The 17,495-nt window shown below is 39.7% G+C and overlaps 1 protein-coding gene across 3 annotated transcripts in view; it reads left to right on the top strand.

Moving 5' to 3' along the window:
* The first annotated feature begins 4,396 nt into the window (after nucleotides 1-4,396).
* Nucleotides 4,397-17,495, top strand: part of CFAP206 (cilia and flagella associated protein 206) — a 38,826-nt gene continuing 25,727 nt past the window's right edge. For 2 of the 3 annotated variants that reach the window (XM_040238829.1, XM_040238830.1), the window contains exons 1-7: nucleotides 4,397-4,680; nucleotides 6,743-6,851; nucleotides 7,507-7,590; nucleotides 10,373-10,463; nucleotides 12,103-12,291; nucleotides 13,087-13,245; nucleotides 14,753-14,961. In XM_040238829.1, coding sequence (XP_040094763.1) covers nucleotides 6,744-6,851; nucleotides 7,507-7,590; nucleotides 10,373-10,463; nucleotides 12,103-12,291; nucleotides 13,087-13,245; nucleotides 14,753-14,961 — 840 coding nt within the window. In that variant the 5' untranslated portion in view covers nucleotides 4,397-4,680; nucleotide 6,743. The remainder of the gene's footprint in view (nucleotides 4,681-6,742; nucleotides 6,852-7,506; nucleotides 7,591-10,372; nucleotides 10,464-12,102; nucleotides 12,292-13,086; nucleotides 13,246-14,752; nucleotides 14,962-17,495) is intronic. The other variant, XM_040238828.1, reaches the window with a different exon arrangement.

The following is a 17,495-nucleotide window of genomic DNA, read 5'->3' as shown; positions in this document are numbered from 1 at the left end:
TTCAGTCATTGTGTCTGCTACTAATTACTGACAATTCATCCCAATAAAGAATGTCTAGTGGGATGGGTTTTGAGAGAAGATTCACATTAGAGATAATAAGTTGGATCATGTTAGAGATAATGAGCTTGGAATGCGTCAGGCATTCGGCTGAATTTTTACTGTCTTCCTTCTTGCAGTGAGCCAGGAGGGACTGGCAGTCCAGAGGAACAACTATACTAAAATAAACTTATGGAATCTTTGACCATTATCTAGCCACAACAAAATAGCTCCTGAAAGTGGAATGCAGCTCTATTATAATTTCAGCAAACTGATCAAAAAAATTCCTCCTCAAAAAAATGAAGACTCACGGACTACAGAGTAAGGTGAGTTCTTTGATAACTGAGAAAAAAATCATTTCGTTTTTAAAGATTAAAGTATAGTTGAATTATAGTTGTGTTAGTTTCAGGTATACAGGAAAGGGAGTTGTACAGATTGTTCTTTTTCAGATTCTTTTCCATTGTAGGTTATTACAAGATATTGGATATAGTTGCCTGTGCTATACAGTAGGTCCCTGTTGTTTCTCTATTTAATATATAGTAGCATGTATCTATTAATCCTAAACTCCTAATTTATTCCTTTCCCCTTTGGTAACCATAAGTTTATTTTCTATGTCTGTGATCCCAAAATTTTTATTTTTTTAAAATAAGGGTTAAGACTTTACCAAATTGAAGTTTGTCCTAGGGAGCCAATAAGCCATAGTGTCCTTCACAGAGGAAGGGAAGCACAAAGATGAAATCAGTCTGGAGCCCAATCACCAGGCACCATCCCCACCTCCAGCACCTGCTATTCCAAGAAACCTGTAAGCCTAGAGGTTCCACCCTTCTAAAGCCCAGGCACCACTGGGAACCGTAGACTCTAGTTTGAGGCATGGTCAAAAGGAGCGAACCTGAGAGCAACCTTTCTTGCTGGGGACACAGAAAGGGGTGCTTAGAGGTGGGTAGGAGATCCTAAAGCATGAGAGTCAAAAGTGGAGTCAGAGGAAGATCTTCTGAAGACCTGTCATTTAAATGCCTCCTCTTTTCCCTCCACAATTATAATTCCCTCCAAAATCACCCTAACTTCTCAGTAAAGATAGTAAAGAATCTAAAATTTCTCTTTCTTTTTTTTCACTCTCCCATTCCTAAACTCACCTCCCTAACCCAGACTGTCTTGCATGACTGTTACGTCCCAGGCTGTTCTTAGGTGCTGGGGATTCTGCAGAATATGTTCACTGCCTTCAAGGAGTTTGTGGTCTAGTTGGGAGATGGACAAGAAAACAGACTCCCTGATAGTACTGAGAACCCTGTTGGGTGTATGTACTGGGGGACAGGCATGGGGAGTGACTGCTTAGTAACTGTGGACATGGAGAACCTAAGCCACCCCATTTTTGTTAAAAAAGAGATTCCATTTTAGAGTTCTGAGGAAAGAGTCTTCGGAAATGCCCTGACCTCACCCTACCACCTGCGAGCCAATCAGATCCCAGATCAGGATCTCCTGACTTTACTAACTTCAGGACTTATGACCTACCTGGGAAATTTGAATTAAGCCCGGGAAATGGGAACCAATCAGAACCCGTGGCCAGCCTAGGAAATGAAAACCAATCAGAACCCAACACCTAACCCTTCCACAGAAGGTAACCAATTAGACATCTCCCAACCCGGAAATTCCCGTTTTTCGAATTTTTTCTCGCGAGAATACCCTATATAAGCAATGTAACCCAGAGTTCAGGGCTCCTTTCCTTAGCCACTGCCTCGGTAACGGTGGGAGCCCCAGCTCGAGCTTGGAAATAAAAACTCTCTTGCTTTTGCATCGGACATCAGCTCCCTGGTGGTCATTGCGAGATTTCGCGACTTGGGCATAACAGAAATTCCTCTTGGGGTAGGTGGAAATATTTTGGAATCAGATGAAGGTGAAGGTTTAGGACCCTAACCCCAATTGACAGGTCAGAGAAAGTTTCACAGGAGACAGGGCTTCTGACAATATGGAGGAATTAACCAGATGAAGAGGAAGAAGGACATTCAGATAGAGGAAGTGACCTCTGCAGAGATCTGGAGGCCAGTGAGTAATGCAGCATGGCCAGTGAGTAGAAAGAGTGTGGTCTGGAGCGGGGGGAAGTAGTTGTGAGAGCTGATGTTGGGTGGGTGAGCTGAGAGCAGGTCGTGGGTGTCTTATATGCCATGCCAAGAAGTTTGCACTTTGCCCCAAGCCACTGAGAAGCCTTCATACGCTTTTAGGCAGGGAAATGACTTGATCAGATTTTCATTGTTTAAGTATCATTTTGGGATAGGCAAGGATTGATTTGGAGGGGTCTCTGGCTGGAGAGGGGAGCTCATTTAGTTGGCTGTTGTTGTAGTCCAGGCCAAAAAAACAAAGAAAAGGTAGTTGCTTTAATTCAGAAGTGGGAATGGAGGGACTTGAATTGATTCAAGAAACAATAATGAAGACTGGGTTGTCAATTTAAGGATTGAGGAGATGAGTGTGGGAGTGAATGGGTGAAAGACAGGGAGAAACTCATCATTTAAAAAGCTATCTAGTAACATTATCTGCATATACAAAGTAGGTAAATAGATCTCAGAATTCATCAAGGGGGACTCCCAAGGAATTTCTGATATGCTATTTCTCATTCTCTAGTGTTGAGAATCACTGTCACAGAGGCTATAATGTAAAGGGTTTTATGCTTTAGATCCTGTTTTATTCGTTAGGACTATGTATATGAAATTTACCTCGTTTGAGGGGAAAATACTTTTAAGAAAGAACCACTAGCCTCCACCCTTTTTTAGAGGTTTGGTTTTGATTGTAACAGAATTTGCTGATTTAATTTTTCTCATTTTGTGTTCTTGTAATCTCACTTCTCTTGTAACACGTGAAAGAACAGGACCCCATGCTTGGGGATCGGCAGTAAGTGTTTCAAGTCACCCCCTAGCCCCACCCCCACCCAGGCTGTGAGAACCTGACCCTAAGCTTTCCCCGAGGGCTGAGGCATGTGATGGAGAAAAAGATGGGAAACCAATAAGTAATGCTTTTGCTCATCCTTCATCTTACCTTTAAAGGTAATTGACAACCATAAAGGCCAATTTTTAGGGGTAAGTCTAATGAACTTGGGCTTCCCAGGTGGTGCTAGTGGTGAAGAACCTTCCTGCCATTGCAGGAGATGAAAGAGACATGGGTGTGATCCCTGGGTCGGGAAGATCCCCTGGAGAAGGGTATAGCAACCTGGAGAATCCCACGGACAGAGGAGCCTGACAGGCTACAGTCCACAGAGTCATACAGAGTCAGACACAACTGAAGCAACTTAGCACACATGCACACTAATGAACTTAAGAAGCTTGCTGTTTTTGCGTCAGGAAACTCAAATTTTGCTTTTTTTTTTCTGGCTCTTCATATCTGTGCCCATGCAACTAACGCTAAAGAGGAATCTCTCTAAGGAAGATGATTAAGAAATGAATCTTTGTGAATCTTGACTGAAAGGATGTGGGAAAGCACACTAAAAATAGTTAATGCTTTTTCTAAGGGAAACTTCAGTAAGAATGACTTGCATTGTCTTCCTTGGGCAACGGTTTCTTTTTCATCATTACTCTGAAAATTCAGCTACCCACTCCATTATCAAGCATTTCTGTGGAGAAGGAAAGTTAAACTGGAAAAGTAAATTGTTAGCTAATTCTAAGACTATGGCTTCCTCCATTTCAAAACTGGTAAACCACACATATTACATAGACTAACATGATGGTTTGTGTTTTGAAAAAAAAAAGCCAACTGTTGCATAGTGCATGGATAATAATAGAGAACATGAGTGAGATAGGTGAAAAGCACGAGATCTGAATTTTTATTTTAACTTTGAGGATTTCTGGAAACCAGGATGCAGCTCTATTTTAATGATCTTTATAGCCCAAAAGCATAACCCAAAGTGGAGAATTCTCCATTATTGTGCCTTTTCTTTACTTTTTATTATGAGATATATACAGAAAAGGTTAATGTAACATATGCACCATTGAATAGTTATAAAGTGAACATCCGTATAAATACTGTTCAGATGCATTAGCGATTCTTAATCATGAGTCTACTGATACTTGCAGAGGATTTGCCCATATCTCCTTTTTTTTTTTTCTTTTTAACACTGCATAGGTTTCCACGCTGCGAAGTTAATACGGTTGTTTAAGAAATCTAGTTTTTGACATCTTTTAGCTCACTGAGGTGTAGTGAACCTGTCTTCTGTCTGGGCTTTGGGTCTCTCTATATCGTGTCTTTTTTTTTTTTTAATTTATCCTCGCCCATCCCTTCCAGTAAAGACTCTCTTTTGGACCCAGCCACGCCTCCCCACCTTGGCTCTACCCACGCCCAGGTCCCGCCCCTTTCGGGCCCTAGCGTTTGGTCTCCATGGTTACGCCGGGAGTGCTGGGCTGCCGTGAAAGCCCCAGGGAAGAATTGGGTAGACCCGGCTCAAGCTCTTCACTACAGCCAAGGTCAGCTCAGCTCGGGCTCCGCGCCCTTGATCCCGGAGTGTACCTCGCGAGGAGGCGAGCATGGGTCAGCGGACGGAGCCTGGGCCGCGGGAGCATGTCTTCTAAACTGGTTCAGGCGAAACTGACAGTAAGGACTCTTTTCAGGCCCCGCCGCTGAGCGTAAAGAGCGGTCGCTTCCGGTCGGAGGCTCACAGGTCCCCAGGTCAGATCGCTAACCCGTGCTGCTCACCGCTGTTCGGCACCGCTCGCTGCCCCGCCGGCCAGAACTCGGGAGGTTTAGGCTGAGGCGGGGGGTTTGGGGAGGGTCGGGGGGCGGGGACTGAGAAGAACCCGGAGAGACCTGTACCAGGTGCCCAATGGCTCACGCGCACACGCGCGGCTTATATTCATTGAGCAGGCGTTTGTTAGTTACCAGCTGCTGTTTGATGCGCTTACTTTCTGCCAACACTATGTTAACTGAGTATATAGACTGGGAAAGGAGTACGTCAAGGCTGTATATTGTCACCGTGCTTATTTAACGTATATGTGGAGTACATCTTGCGAAATGCCCGGCTGGATCAAGCACAAGCTGGAATCAGGATTGCTGGGAGAAATGTCAATAACCGCAGATGCACAAATGACACCAGCCTAATGGAAGAAAGTGAAGAGGAACTAAAGAGCCTCTTGATGAAAGTGAGAGAGGAGAGTGAAAAAGTTGGCTTAAAACTCAACATTCAGAAAACTAAGATCTTGGCATCTGGTCCCCTCACTTCATGGCAAATAGACGGGGAAACAATGAAAACAGTAACAGACTTTATATTCTTGGGCTCCAAAATCACTGCAGATGGTGGCTGCAGTTATGAAATTAAAAGATGCTTGCTCCTTGGAAAAAAAGCAATGACCAATCTAGACAGCATATTAAAAAGCAGAGACATTACTTTGCCAGCAAAGGTCTGTCTAGTCAAAGCTATGGTTTTTCCAGTAAAGTATGGATGTGAGAGTTGGACTATAAAGAAAGCTAAGCGCCGAAGAATTGATGCTTTTGAAATGTGATGTTGGCGAAGACTCTTCAGAGTTCCTTGGACTGAAAGGAAATCAAACCAGTCAATCCTAAGGGAAATCAACCCTGAATATCCATTGGAAGGACTGATGTTGAAGCTGAAACTCCAATACTTTGGCCACCTGATGAAAAGACCCTGATGCTGGGAAAGATTGAAGGCGGGAGGAAAAGGGGAGGACAGAGGATGAGATGGTTGGATGGCATCACCGACTCAATGGACATGAGTTTGAGTAAACTCCAGGAGTTAGTGATGGACAGGGAGGCCTGGCGTGCTGCAGTCCATGGGGCTGCAAAGAATGGGACACGACTGAGTGACTGAACTGAACTGAATTGATATAGAACTCAGTCCTCAGGACAGCTCCAGGGAGAGAATAGTAGTCGGATTTATACTTTTCAGATGAGAAAATCACTTCAAAGAGAAGTTAGGGAAATGGCCAAGGTTTCAGCTAGAAAACGGGGCACGATGGAAACCAGGCTCTTTGGTTCTCCTGGACTAGATGCCAGGTGTTGTTAACCTTACCTGAACCCTAATATGCTGAAAGTGCTTTTTTACCTATCTGGGATTGCCTTTGTTATTCTCTGCATGCTAATTTCCCCTGTGCTTAGATCAGAAAACCTGATCACTATTAAAACCTACCACCTTTTCACCAGGAATTTTTTTTTTCCCCTGTGATCCATGACTCGTTATATGTTTTGCTTTTTTTTTGCTTTTATGCTTTTAATCAAGAGTGTAAACCTTCACTTGGATGTGCAAGAAATAGAATTTTGATGATTCGAGCAAAAATTGTGTTCCAAGAGTCTCTGATAATTATGAAAGGTCAGGTAGTGAATGTGATGAAATAAGCATGTCCTGTTTCAAGCTGACTTTGCCACCTACATAGTGGAATTTCTCACTAATTCTACTCCTACACCCATCCTCCATCTCTAATACTGCTTAACATTTTTTTTAATTAAAAAATATCATGTTATAAGGGTACTTTTGATGACCACCATCATTTAAATAAAGAGGAAATGTTTCTCATTAAGTCCCAATTGCTCTCACGGTTATCATCAGTCCTTCATTTTTATAAATATGAAACCAACTAATGAAGAACAAAAGGGGCCTATATACTAGTAAATATTATTAAGTTAATAAATAATATGACTCTTTACAATTATATTAGTGGTGAAATCTCAAAAGGAAAAAATAATATACAAATACAATTTTAAAAATCTTTTTATTTAGAATGCCTCCCACTCAGGCTGAAAGTGTTATAAAGAATATCATTAGAGAAATAGGACAAGAATGTGCAGCCCATGGAGAGATTGTTCCTGAAACCCTGGTTGCTTTTATGGTAAGAATAAATATTTTTGTGAATTACTGCTTTATTAAAAAATTTTTTTCAGCAGTGCCTGTCTTGCTCTTAGAATTCTGTGATGTTTTCTTAACTTGTTGCATTGAAAACTTATGGCGATTGATAGACAAATTGTGTCTGTGTGTGCTCAGTCGTGTCCAACTCTTTGCAACTGCATGGACTGTAGCCTGCGAGGCTCCTCTGTCCATGGGATTTTTCTAGGCAAAAATACTGTTTGTTTGTTTTTTAAGTCTATAAAGCATGTTAGTTCTAGATTTAAGAGACTGATCTAGAAGATCTCAAAGAATCTTAGAAACATCAATAATGTTTTTCCTGTGTTGTAAGTTTTTTCTTTTTAACATGTGTTATTCACTGTTGTAAAAATTACTCATTTCCTTGATATCTCTCTATTCTTGCTTTTGGTATAATAATACACAATAAAAATATGGTAAAAATATTCAAATTAGTTTCCCAAGGTAAAATTGCTCCCTTTCTCCAGTTTCTGATGAAGATGCTGAGGAACTGGGTTGTAAGAAACTCAGCTGAATGATCCACCCCTGGGTAATCAAGAGGGAGTTATTTAAAAAATGGAAAAATATTAAACTAATGTTGTAGTAATATGAAATAAATGTAATGGACGTTTTCCTACTTTCAGGTGAAAGCTGTTGTTCTGGACCCGAGTAATGGCTTTAACACGGATAGAACACTCACAAAAAGTGATGTGCAGAAACTGGTGAAGGTGATTATCCAACATTTCTCAAATTTTGAATGATTTACTCACAATTCTAAATATTTGATTTGTGTTGCTCAATAGTGCCTTCAGCTCCATGAAACAAAACCTCACCAAACAGTGGTGCAAACAAATGAGAGATTAAATTTTTTCTCATAGAATGAAGTCTAGAGGTTAGAGGTTCATAGGTTGTTTTTCCTGACTTCCTAGGTCACTATCATGCCTGTGTTTTCACCCCAGGGTCACAAGAAAGCTCTTCCACCTTTGGGCAGGTATAAGGTGAGAGGACAAAGGTCAAAATGTGTGTGCAATTGGATCTGTCACTTTGTTTTTGGAAAATAATGTGCTTTTCCAGAATCCCTCCCATCTCTTTCTGTTTGTGGCCTGCCTGTATGCTCAGTCGTGTCTGACTGTTTGCCAGCCCATGCGCTGTGGCCCACCAGGCTCCTCTGTCTGTGGAATTTTCCAGGCAAGAATACTGGAGTGGGCTGTCATTTCCTTCTCTAGGGGACCTTCCCAACCAGGGACTGAACCGTATCTCCTGTGTCTCCTGCACTGGCAGGTGGATTCTTTATCACTGTGCCTCCTGGGAAGCCCTTGCATTTATTCAATAGAATGAGATTTCAAGTGAGCTTAGGATATTGATTGTTTTCCTCTTTCCTTTTTTAGCTGAAAGAAAATCTCTGCCTTAATCCAGATTGAGGCTTTATTAGTAAGGAAGGAGGGGTATGGATGCTGGCAGGTAGCAGTGTCTGCCACAGTATTTTAGAGACATCTTATTCATCTAATGAGACATTGAGAAAATTAACTGACTTATATACAGTTAAGTTATATACAAATTCATATTCATATAATTTTTGATTCAACATAATTTGTGTTTTCTAAAAGGAAAATTGAACCCAAGAGCAAAATGATTCATAGGATAGTTTGGGAATTTGAGATTGGCATCTATACACTGCTGTATTTAAAACAGATGAAGAGCTAACCATAAAGGATCTACTATAAAAGAAAGAAAAAAAGAAATCAAGTAAATGTGCCTGAAAAGCAGTTGTAAGAACTAAAGAAGGCAGGAATTTTAGATACTGTTAATTTTTCCATATGTTTTAAGTTTGACTCACTGGGTTTAGATGCTTAAATGTTTATTTTCTAAATATTTGTAAATGGATTTCCCTAAAATTTCAACATTATTTTTTCCCCTGGGCTTAATGATTTGAATTCCCTCCTTCACACAAAAGACTTGAAACAAGCTTTCCCAAACTCGTATGTGGATATTTTCTGAGCTCAAACAAATGGCAGAGAAAATTTTCATCATCTCCATTTTCTCTCTCAGCCAGCAATTTGCATAGTGAAACACAGGTCTGTCCGCAGATGTTAGAGGGTCAAGAAGAGCTTTGGAAGCTTGAAACTAGGGAATATTTTGTTAGGATAACCGTGCAGAAGAAACTCCGTGATTCTCTATGGCAGCTGAGAGCTGGGTCTTTTTGTGCTGTAACTGAGAATGTGCTATAAAGCCTGTTCTTAGCAATAGGGGAAATGACTAATGGTCAGTCAGAAATTTTGTTGGAAAGCCGTGGAGAACCAAGGAGGGCCAGAAAGTGTTTTTCTCCTTTTCATGGCTCAAGAAGCAATTTCCACCCCCGCCAACTCAACTAAGTTGGCAAGAGTTTGATATATTTTTTGAATCTTATTTTTCTTACTGAAGTGTAGTTGATTTACAATATTGTGTTAATTTCCACTGCACAGCAAAGTGAATCAGTTATACACACATATATAAATTCTTTTTTATACTCTTTTCCATTATGGTTTATCCCAGGATATTGAATATAGTTCCCTATGCTCAGTGTACTTTTAATGTGACAGGGACATTAACTGTCAATTTGTATCATAATTCAAGTGATAAAAAGTGTGTTTCCTTTTTTCTCAATTAAGAACCATGTGGATGAGCTAAGTTTTGCATTTGAAGACGTCTGTGCTTGGACCGGCACCTCTCCACCTGGAACAGTCCAGGTGTCCCATCCTCACTCCTGCTTTCTCCTCTCCCTTCTCCCAGGAAAGCAGTGTTGGTGCCCTGGGAGGTGGGCTGAGGGAAGCTGTTGATGTGCCTGCCAGGTACAGACATAAAGTCTAACATGAGATAGGGAAGAGTGGGGTTGGGGGATGGAGAAGAGAGGAGAAAAGAAAAATTCAGGTTAACTGTTTATCATAAAAGGGCAAAACAGAGAAGGAGGATAAGCTATCTATGTGTGTGTCGGTGGCGGGAGGGGGCAGGGGAGGGCAGACAGGAGAAAATGGACCAGAGGAAGAAATTTTGAAACAGAAGGCAGGGTCAGAGATTGTCCGTGAGCAGAGGATGGTAGCCACAGCAGCTTCTTATAAAATGGACATGACCTCCAGCATCAACTAAAAAAAAGGAGCATGAAGGTTCAAATAAATGGTAATGAGGAACTCAAGAAGAGCTCCAGACATGAGCATAAGCTTCATGCAATGTCTACCCACATTTAGAGACTAACCTTGTCGAGGTCCTTGCCTCCAACTAGACTATTAGCCACCTGGGTATGGTAATATTGGCTAACTCAGGGGAAATCACTTATTACTTAATAAATGTTATTGGTTAAATGATCTATAAAGCATGAAGTTCTGAGGAAAAAATAATAAAAGGGCTTATTGGTAGATAAATATCAGAAGCTATTGCTTTGATGTTTCTTCTTTGATTTTAAAAATAACACTGGAAAATACTTCTAATTGCTTCAGAAAATATAACTAGAAGCATTTATGGGATATTCTCTTTTAGCTTTGTGTGAATCGGCTATTGGACAGCAAAAATCCTTCCCTGGACACCATTAAGATGCAAGTCTATTTTGATATGAATTATACAAGTCGAGGTAATGTCTATCTACCTATATTGATACCCTTTAAAAGAAGATTCATATTGTATTTCAGGTTATAGGGCTTCATTTTGTTGATGAAGAACAATTTAACTTTTTTGTCTGTCTTTCGAAATTTTTTCCAACTTTGAAGAATGTATTAATTTTGGAGATGCTAAATGAGACCATTGGCCTTAATGAGTGTCAAAAGTTTCTGAGTCTATTGTGCTTTAACTGTTATATGACTAATACATAATATAGTAAAGCAGCCAGCCCACTGAAGTTAAAATTTTTAATTTGCTGATTTTTTGGTTCCTGGTTTATATTATTATCTCACAATGCTTTCCTAAATTAAATAACTTACCTAAAAATGAAGTTAATGATGGGAAATATAAGCTCAGAACATATTTTGTATATAAATCATTTATTACATACATCCAAGATAACCTGGAAATAAGATAAAAAGGAAAGTAAAGATTGCCTCTGCTGACTGTAATGATATAATTATTAACCATTTGGTTATTTTAATTGTCTTTTTTCCCTCTATGTATTAAACTTTTAGTTATGCTATATGTGTAAAATCATGTATCTTGCTTTTTTGATTAATAATAATGACGTTTTAGGGCTTCCCTCGTAGCTCAGTTGGTAAAGAATCTGCCTGCAATGCAGAAGACCTGGGTTTGATTCCTGGGTTGGGAAGATCCCCTGGAGAAGGAGCTGCCAACCCACTCTAGTATTCTTGCCTAGAGAATCCACATGGACAGAGGAGCCTGGCAGGCTATAGTACATGGGGTCACAAGTTGGACACAACTTAGTGACTAAACCATCACAATGACATTATAAAACAATAGTCACGAATTGATGATTTAATAAGTTATTTAATTTAGATTTTTCTTAATTTCAAAGTTTGAGGTTTTGTGGTAAAGTTGTAGCTATGAATTATGTATGGTTGATATTTTAATTATTGCCCTTGTTAAAGGGCGTCTAATTGACTTAGTTGCAAAAATTATAGTGCTGGTGAAGTGCGGCTCCTGCCACAATTAAGCTTAAACCTCATTGTATCACAGGAAGAAGGGTGAGGGATACAGTTCTCGATGCTACACTGTATTACAGTAATGCCATTCAAAGGCAATTTATCTAGAACTAAAATGGAAACACACATAGTTGAAGAGGAAAATTTATACTATCTTTATGGGTATTCATATTTGCTTACATACAGTATACTATATGTGCTTACCAATAGTATATAGATAGTATATATAATTTATACTGTATATTTTACAATGTGTATACATACATAATGTATGTATATAATGTTTATAATGTATATTATAGAATGTCTTGTATACTTCCTGTTTAACTAGGAGGTTTTAGCCCTATCTATTATAGTTTGGATTGTCTGTTTGAAAATCTTACATGTTTTGACAAAGTATGCCATTTAAATCACTGTAGTACATCTTTGCCACCAGATTTTTGTCTTGAAGTTACTTGCTGGCCACTATTTATTTTTTTGTTTTGATGACTATATCCTAAGAAAATACTTGTTTTCATGCTGTAGAATTGCCATACCATGCCATTTCCCCCTCTGGTCCTATTTTCTTTTTGGAGAAGAATTCTAAGTATCAATATATGGAACATTGTCTGTTGCCATTTTTAGAGGAATTTCTTGAAGAACATCACCGGGTCATAGAGTCTAGATTAAGTTCTGTTAGCAGAGAGATTACAGACAATCGAGCATGTGTCCGAGAGGAGCTGGAAAGCCTCTACCGCAAGATCGTCAGCTACGTGTTACTGCGTTCTGGGCTGGGGTCCCCAACAGACATCAAGATTGTCAGAGAGGCAACAGGTAAAAAATGTACACCATTTCCATTCCATGTGTGAACATACATGAACATCATATCTTATAAAATATGGTGAATTACATGTGTTGAACATTGAAGTTTTCTCCTTTTGTCAGAAAAAAAAAATAGCACAAATAAGAGGTTAAAATTTACCCACATCCCTCTTACACAAGGTAGCATCACTAAAACTCAAGTAGCACCTCTGGGAAGTGAATATGTTCATCTTCTTAGAGCTGTATGTACCTAGGGACCTATTATTCCTCACTAGAGAAGCACTGGCAGTATGATTGAGAGTACCAGGCTGGCTGAGGAGTGGGACATGTTGGGAGAGTAAATTTCATACTGGTGAAAGGAGTTGAGTCTGTCATCTAGGATGGATGAAGGTAAACAACACTATTTTATCCTTAGGAAATACTTGCCCAGTTTCATATATAAGATAAGGAATAGGCCATATCTCTAATCTTCCCACGGCTTTCTTCCATAATGCTTTTAAAGCATCATTTTTTTTTCTACTCAGAATCCTACTTAGAAAGCTTGTTTTAATGCCCATTGCAACAAAATTACTGAGGGATGCATAATTGTACAAAAAGATGTGAGGCAATGGCATTATTTTTAGCAGCTCAGCTTTGATGTATGCTAAATTTTGCCAAGTATTCTGGAATCAGGTATCAGACAGTTAAAGAATCATCTAAGTAACTCTATAAAGACAAGCCCCTTAGCTTTCTGCTGAAAGAGACTTATTATTTAAGTTTTGGTATCTTTATTCTATCATTTTGTTGTCCTTTTTGTGGTTTGTTTAGCTGCCCTACAGAGTGTATTTCCTCAAACTGAACTTGGGACATTTCTAACCCTTTCTAAGAAGGACAAAGAACGCCAGCTGAAAGAACTCACCATGATTGTGACTGGAATTCGTTTATTTAACCGAGACTGTGGAAAGGGAGGAGAAGGCATTGATGACTGTAGGTATATCATTAGGTTAATTCTATAGGTTACACAGGTTTAAATTCTAATGGGAACAGAGGAAAATAAAACACAGTACACCACTGGCATTCTTAGATTTAACATTTGTAGTTTTGACTATACCTTAGGTACTGCTACTGTTCATAATGTAATCTACTGTTCATGTAGTAATCTTTCATTTTACTGGGGCAAGACCATACATTTTTATGTATCATGAAGCTAGGGGCTTTGATCCTTGCATTGGGAAGATCCCCTGGAGTAGGAAATGGCAACCCACTCCAGTATTCTTACCTGGGAATTCCATGGACAGAGGAGCTCGGTGGGCTACAGTCCATTAGGTTGCAAAGAGTCGGACGCGAATGAGCATGCCCCGCATGTGAAGCTGGTATGGGATGTGAATCAGTAAAGGGATTGAGAGGGCCTCCTGGAGTCCAGCCTCCCCAGTTCAATGGCCTCTATGTTCTTTGCATGCATATATGCTCAGTTGTGTCTGACTCTTTGCGATCCCATGGACTGTAGCCCACCAGGCTCTTCTGTCCATGGGATTTTCCAGGCAAGAAAACTGGAGTGGTTGCTATTTCCTACTCCAGGGGATTTTCCCAAACCAGAGATCAAACTTCCGCCTCTTGCATCTCCTGCATTGGCAGGTGGATTTTTTACTGTTGGTACCACCCGGGAAGCCCTCCAAGCCAAATAACCAAAATGGAGTAAAATTCAGTGATTCAAAAAAAGAAAATCACCCTGGAAAGAAAACTGTTGCTGATGTGGTTAATGGAATGAAATAGAATAAGAGGAGAATATTTGCAAGTCTGTTAATCCAGAGCCTCTACTTTGCTGTTACATACTTAATGCATTCATTATCTAAGTTTGAAAGCATTTGTTGAAACGTTTGCTCAGAGACCAACCAGTAGGAGTAAATTCCTTGTGTACGTGGTGCACATGTAGGCCCACTAAGGTGTTAGTGTCTATTACCAGATCACTGATCTAGTACAATAGGGTAATTGTTTTTGCAGTTTAAAAAGTGTTCTAAAAGTCCAATTCCCATTCTTCATACATTTCCCTACTTTGCTAGATGATTCTGTTTTTCTGTATCCCAGTGAGCTTCTTAAGTGGTACTCTTTTATTTCCTTTTTTACAAACAGTAAAGAAGATTCACAGAAGAGATATAGTGGCTTTTCTAGAAGCACGTAATTAATAGCACATCACACCAAAGCCTGTCTGTTCTTTAGACTCTTCTGTATTTTATTGACAAAAGGTGATCTGCTTTAACTTTTGGTTCTTATTCTGGCAGTGTGGTGTTTTGCCTTGTTTGTTTTTTGATAGGTTTTTCTTTTTTGTTCTTTTCTTCCTGATATAGAAGTGATGAAACACCTGCCTCTTTATTATTAATTTGGTTAAAAAAAAAACTGACTCAACCTACTGTTTAAATATGACTACTTTCTAGGCTTTTTTTCCTGAATTCTTTTAGCTTGCCTCATGTTTGTTTTATTATACCTTTCAAACCAGTGCCAGCTATTCTACAGGAAGCAATCCCAGCCACCACTCAGCATGTTGATTCCCAGCTTGAGGTGGTTCAGGACCAGGCATACCGCTACACAGCCATCCTGGAGAAGGTAGCAAAGAATCCCCTCATGAGTCAAGAACTTCAGCCTTATATGTTAAGAGAAGCCCTATATAATGTGCGGCAATGTGAGGTCTTCCTTCAGGTCATTTTGGTGAGTTATTGTCTTAAGAGCTGGCCATTTCCATAGAATGCAGCCTCATATATGTATATGTATATATGTGTATATATGTACATATATACACTGGCTTTGAATTAAATGTTTAGCTTAATTTTTAAAAAGCCACTGATAAAATAGTTTTTTTTTAGCACTTTCTATGATCCAGGTTCCAACTTTTTCACTTACTGTGATCCAGGTTCCAACTTTTTAAACATTCTTTTCCATAATGGTTTATCATAGGATATTGAATATAGTTCCTCATGCTATATAGTAGGGCCTTGTTTGTTGTTTATCACAACCTCCTTATATATTATAGGGTGACCAGGTCATTGATAAAGAAAGCAACCTTAAGTGTTCAGCATATATTGCATCTGTAGGATCAAGGACTAAAATAGAAATGGGATAGTTGGATGCTGATTTTAATGAAGGTGTGTTGAGAGGGTTTTTGATGGTTGATTCTCTTTGGTCCTTGGTAATATGATTGTTGCATGGTTGCTATGGTAATGCAGGTATATGTCTGTGTATAAGACATGTTGCATTGTTTGCTTTCATTCAGAGCAAGTGTCTAACATATAGTTTGGCAGGTTGTTGGCACTCAAATAACTTTTATATAATTACTTGTTCTAATTGTAAAATTTGGTGGAGAAGATTTTTTTCCTGCTTCTCTAGATCTAATAAACAAATCTGTCGGGAGCCAGCACGGGAGATCCCACCTATGACAAGGTCATGTGGAAGAGCCTGACAGGGCAAGGCGGATCAGGTCTCAAGGGGTCCTCTGCCTGAGCATCTACCCCGAAACCAGAATCTGTCTGTTTTATTATTTTATGTCTCTCACCAACACCTCTGACATTAATGGGGGGCTATCCCTGACCACCTTTCTCTAAAGAAAATTAACTTAGAGCTCTAGTTAATAAGTCTCCTGGGAGTAATTGGAGTGTTTCAATTCAAACCCTTCTGATAGCTTTCTAACTTTTACAACTGCGGATATGATTGTTTACAGCCTCCCAACTGCGAGAGGCACAGGAAGCTTAAAAATTCTAGGAATGTAGAGCCTTTTGAGGAGTTAAAAATCATTAGAATAGAACTGATTAAGGGTTTCATTGTTGAGCCAATACTTGCTGCCAAGTTTTCATATCCTTTATTTGTTGTTTACCCAGGAGTGCATTAATTAGTATAGTTGGTATATAGAAAAAACAAGTAGCAACATAGATCTTTGAGTTAAGTACTTTCTTTCTTGTAACCCACTGCACCTTTGTTCTATAAGGATGTAACTTTATTTAGTACTTTGAGGGTGATGCAGATTAAAGAAAAACACTTCAGGGAAAATGAGATTAACATTCATCAAGGAAGAGAGCCATAAAATGTTAACAGGCCTCTTGGCCAGAAGATAATGTAAATCACCTGAGACCTTTTTTATACAGAAAGATGTGCAGAAAGAAAGCCTGGTATCGATAAGGGTCAGGACTGCTGCTCCTGCATGACTCTGCATCTTCCATTATGTACAACTTAGGGTATATAAGCACCTTTTGAAAATAAAGTTATGGGGTTTTTACACAAGCTTGGCCTCCCCCATGTCAGCTCTCTCTCTCTTTCTCCCTCTCCCTCCCTCTCTTTCTCAGGTTGATCCCTTGGAACACAGAGGCTCTCTGCATTCACTTTTCTGCCCGGGCTTCTAAGACTCACGCGAGAGGGAGCCCAAGGTGGGGCACTCTCTGCTATTCAAGTGTGTGCCTGTGGCCTACGTGAACAGAGCAAGTCTCTTGTCTTGAGACTTTATTAGCTTTCCGTGTAAACCAAGGAATATCATCCTCTTTTCTCCTCTATTTTTTTCACTACATTATTCTTTCCTAATCTCTCTTTATATATCTAAATAAATAAATCTCTCCTCGCTGACGCCGTCTCCCCTTCAAATTCCCTGGATCCACAAGGGCTGGACGCCAGCACAAACCAAACACTCTCCCTGCAGAGTTGGAAAATATGGTATGGTAAAGTGGTGGTTTTCAACTTTTTAAAAAAAGGCATCAGAGCCCTTTCTGATAGAAACTTACTCAGAAGAAATTTACTTACTCCTAAAAATATAAAGCAAGTATCTAGACCAAAGGATCAGAGGCCCTTTTCTTCAAGGAGCATTCCCAAGCCATCTTAAGATTCCAGGAAACACAGTTTCTTAACTGTGTCATGGCAGCAAACTAAGCTTCTACCAGTTACTGTTTTGTTTTCTGGCTTTTTCCCCCTAGCTATACTGGAGAAGGAAATGGCAACCCACTCCAGTGTTCTTGCCTGGAGAATCCCAGGGATGGAGGAGCTGGGTGTGCTGCTGTCTATGGAGTTGCACAGAGTCAGACATGACTGACGCGACTTAGCAGCAGTAGCAACAGCATACTGAGGTGTAACTGACAAAGTTGTAGGATATTTAAATTGTACAACATTTTGATTTAATATACCCCTATATTCCCCCACTGACTTAACACATCCATCCCCCTGGTCACTGTTTACCTTCACACAGCCTCTTATCTTGCAGTACCCAT

Source organism: Oryx dammah, unplaced genomic scaffold (assembly GCF_014754425.2).
Source record: "Oryx dammah isolate SB20612 unplaced genomic scaffold, SCBI_Odam_1.1 HiC_scaffold_4, whole genome shotgun sequence".
Classification (NCBI taxonomy): Eukaryota; Metazoa; Chordata; class Mammalia; order Artiodactyla; family Bovidae; genus Oryx; species Oryx dammah.
Note: the sequence above shows the minus strand (reverse complement) of the source record. Positions and strands in the feature narration are given on the sequence as shown.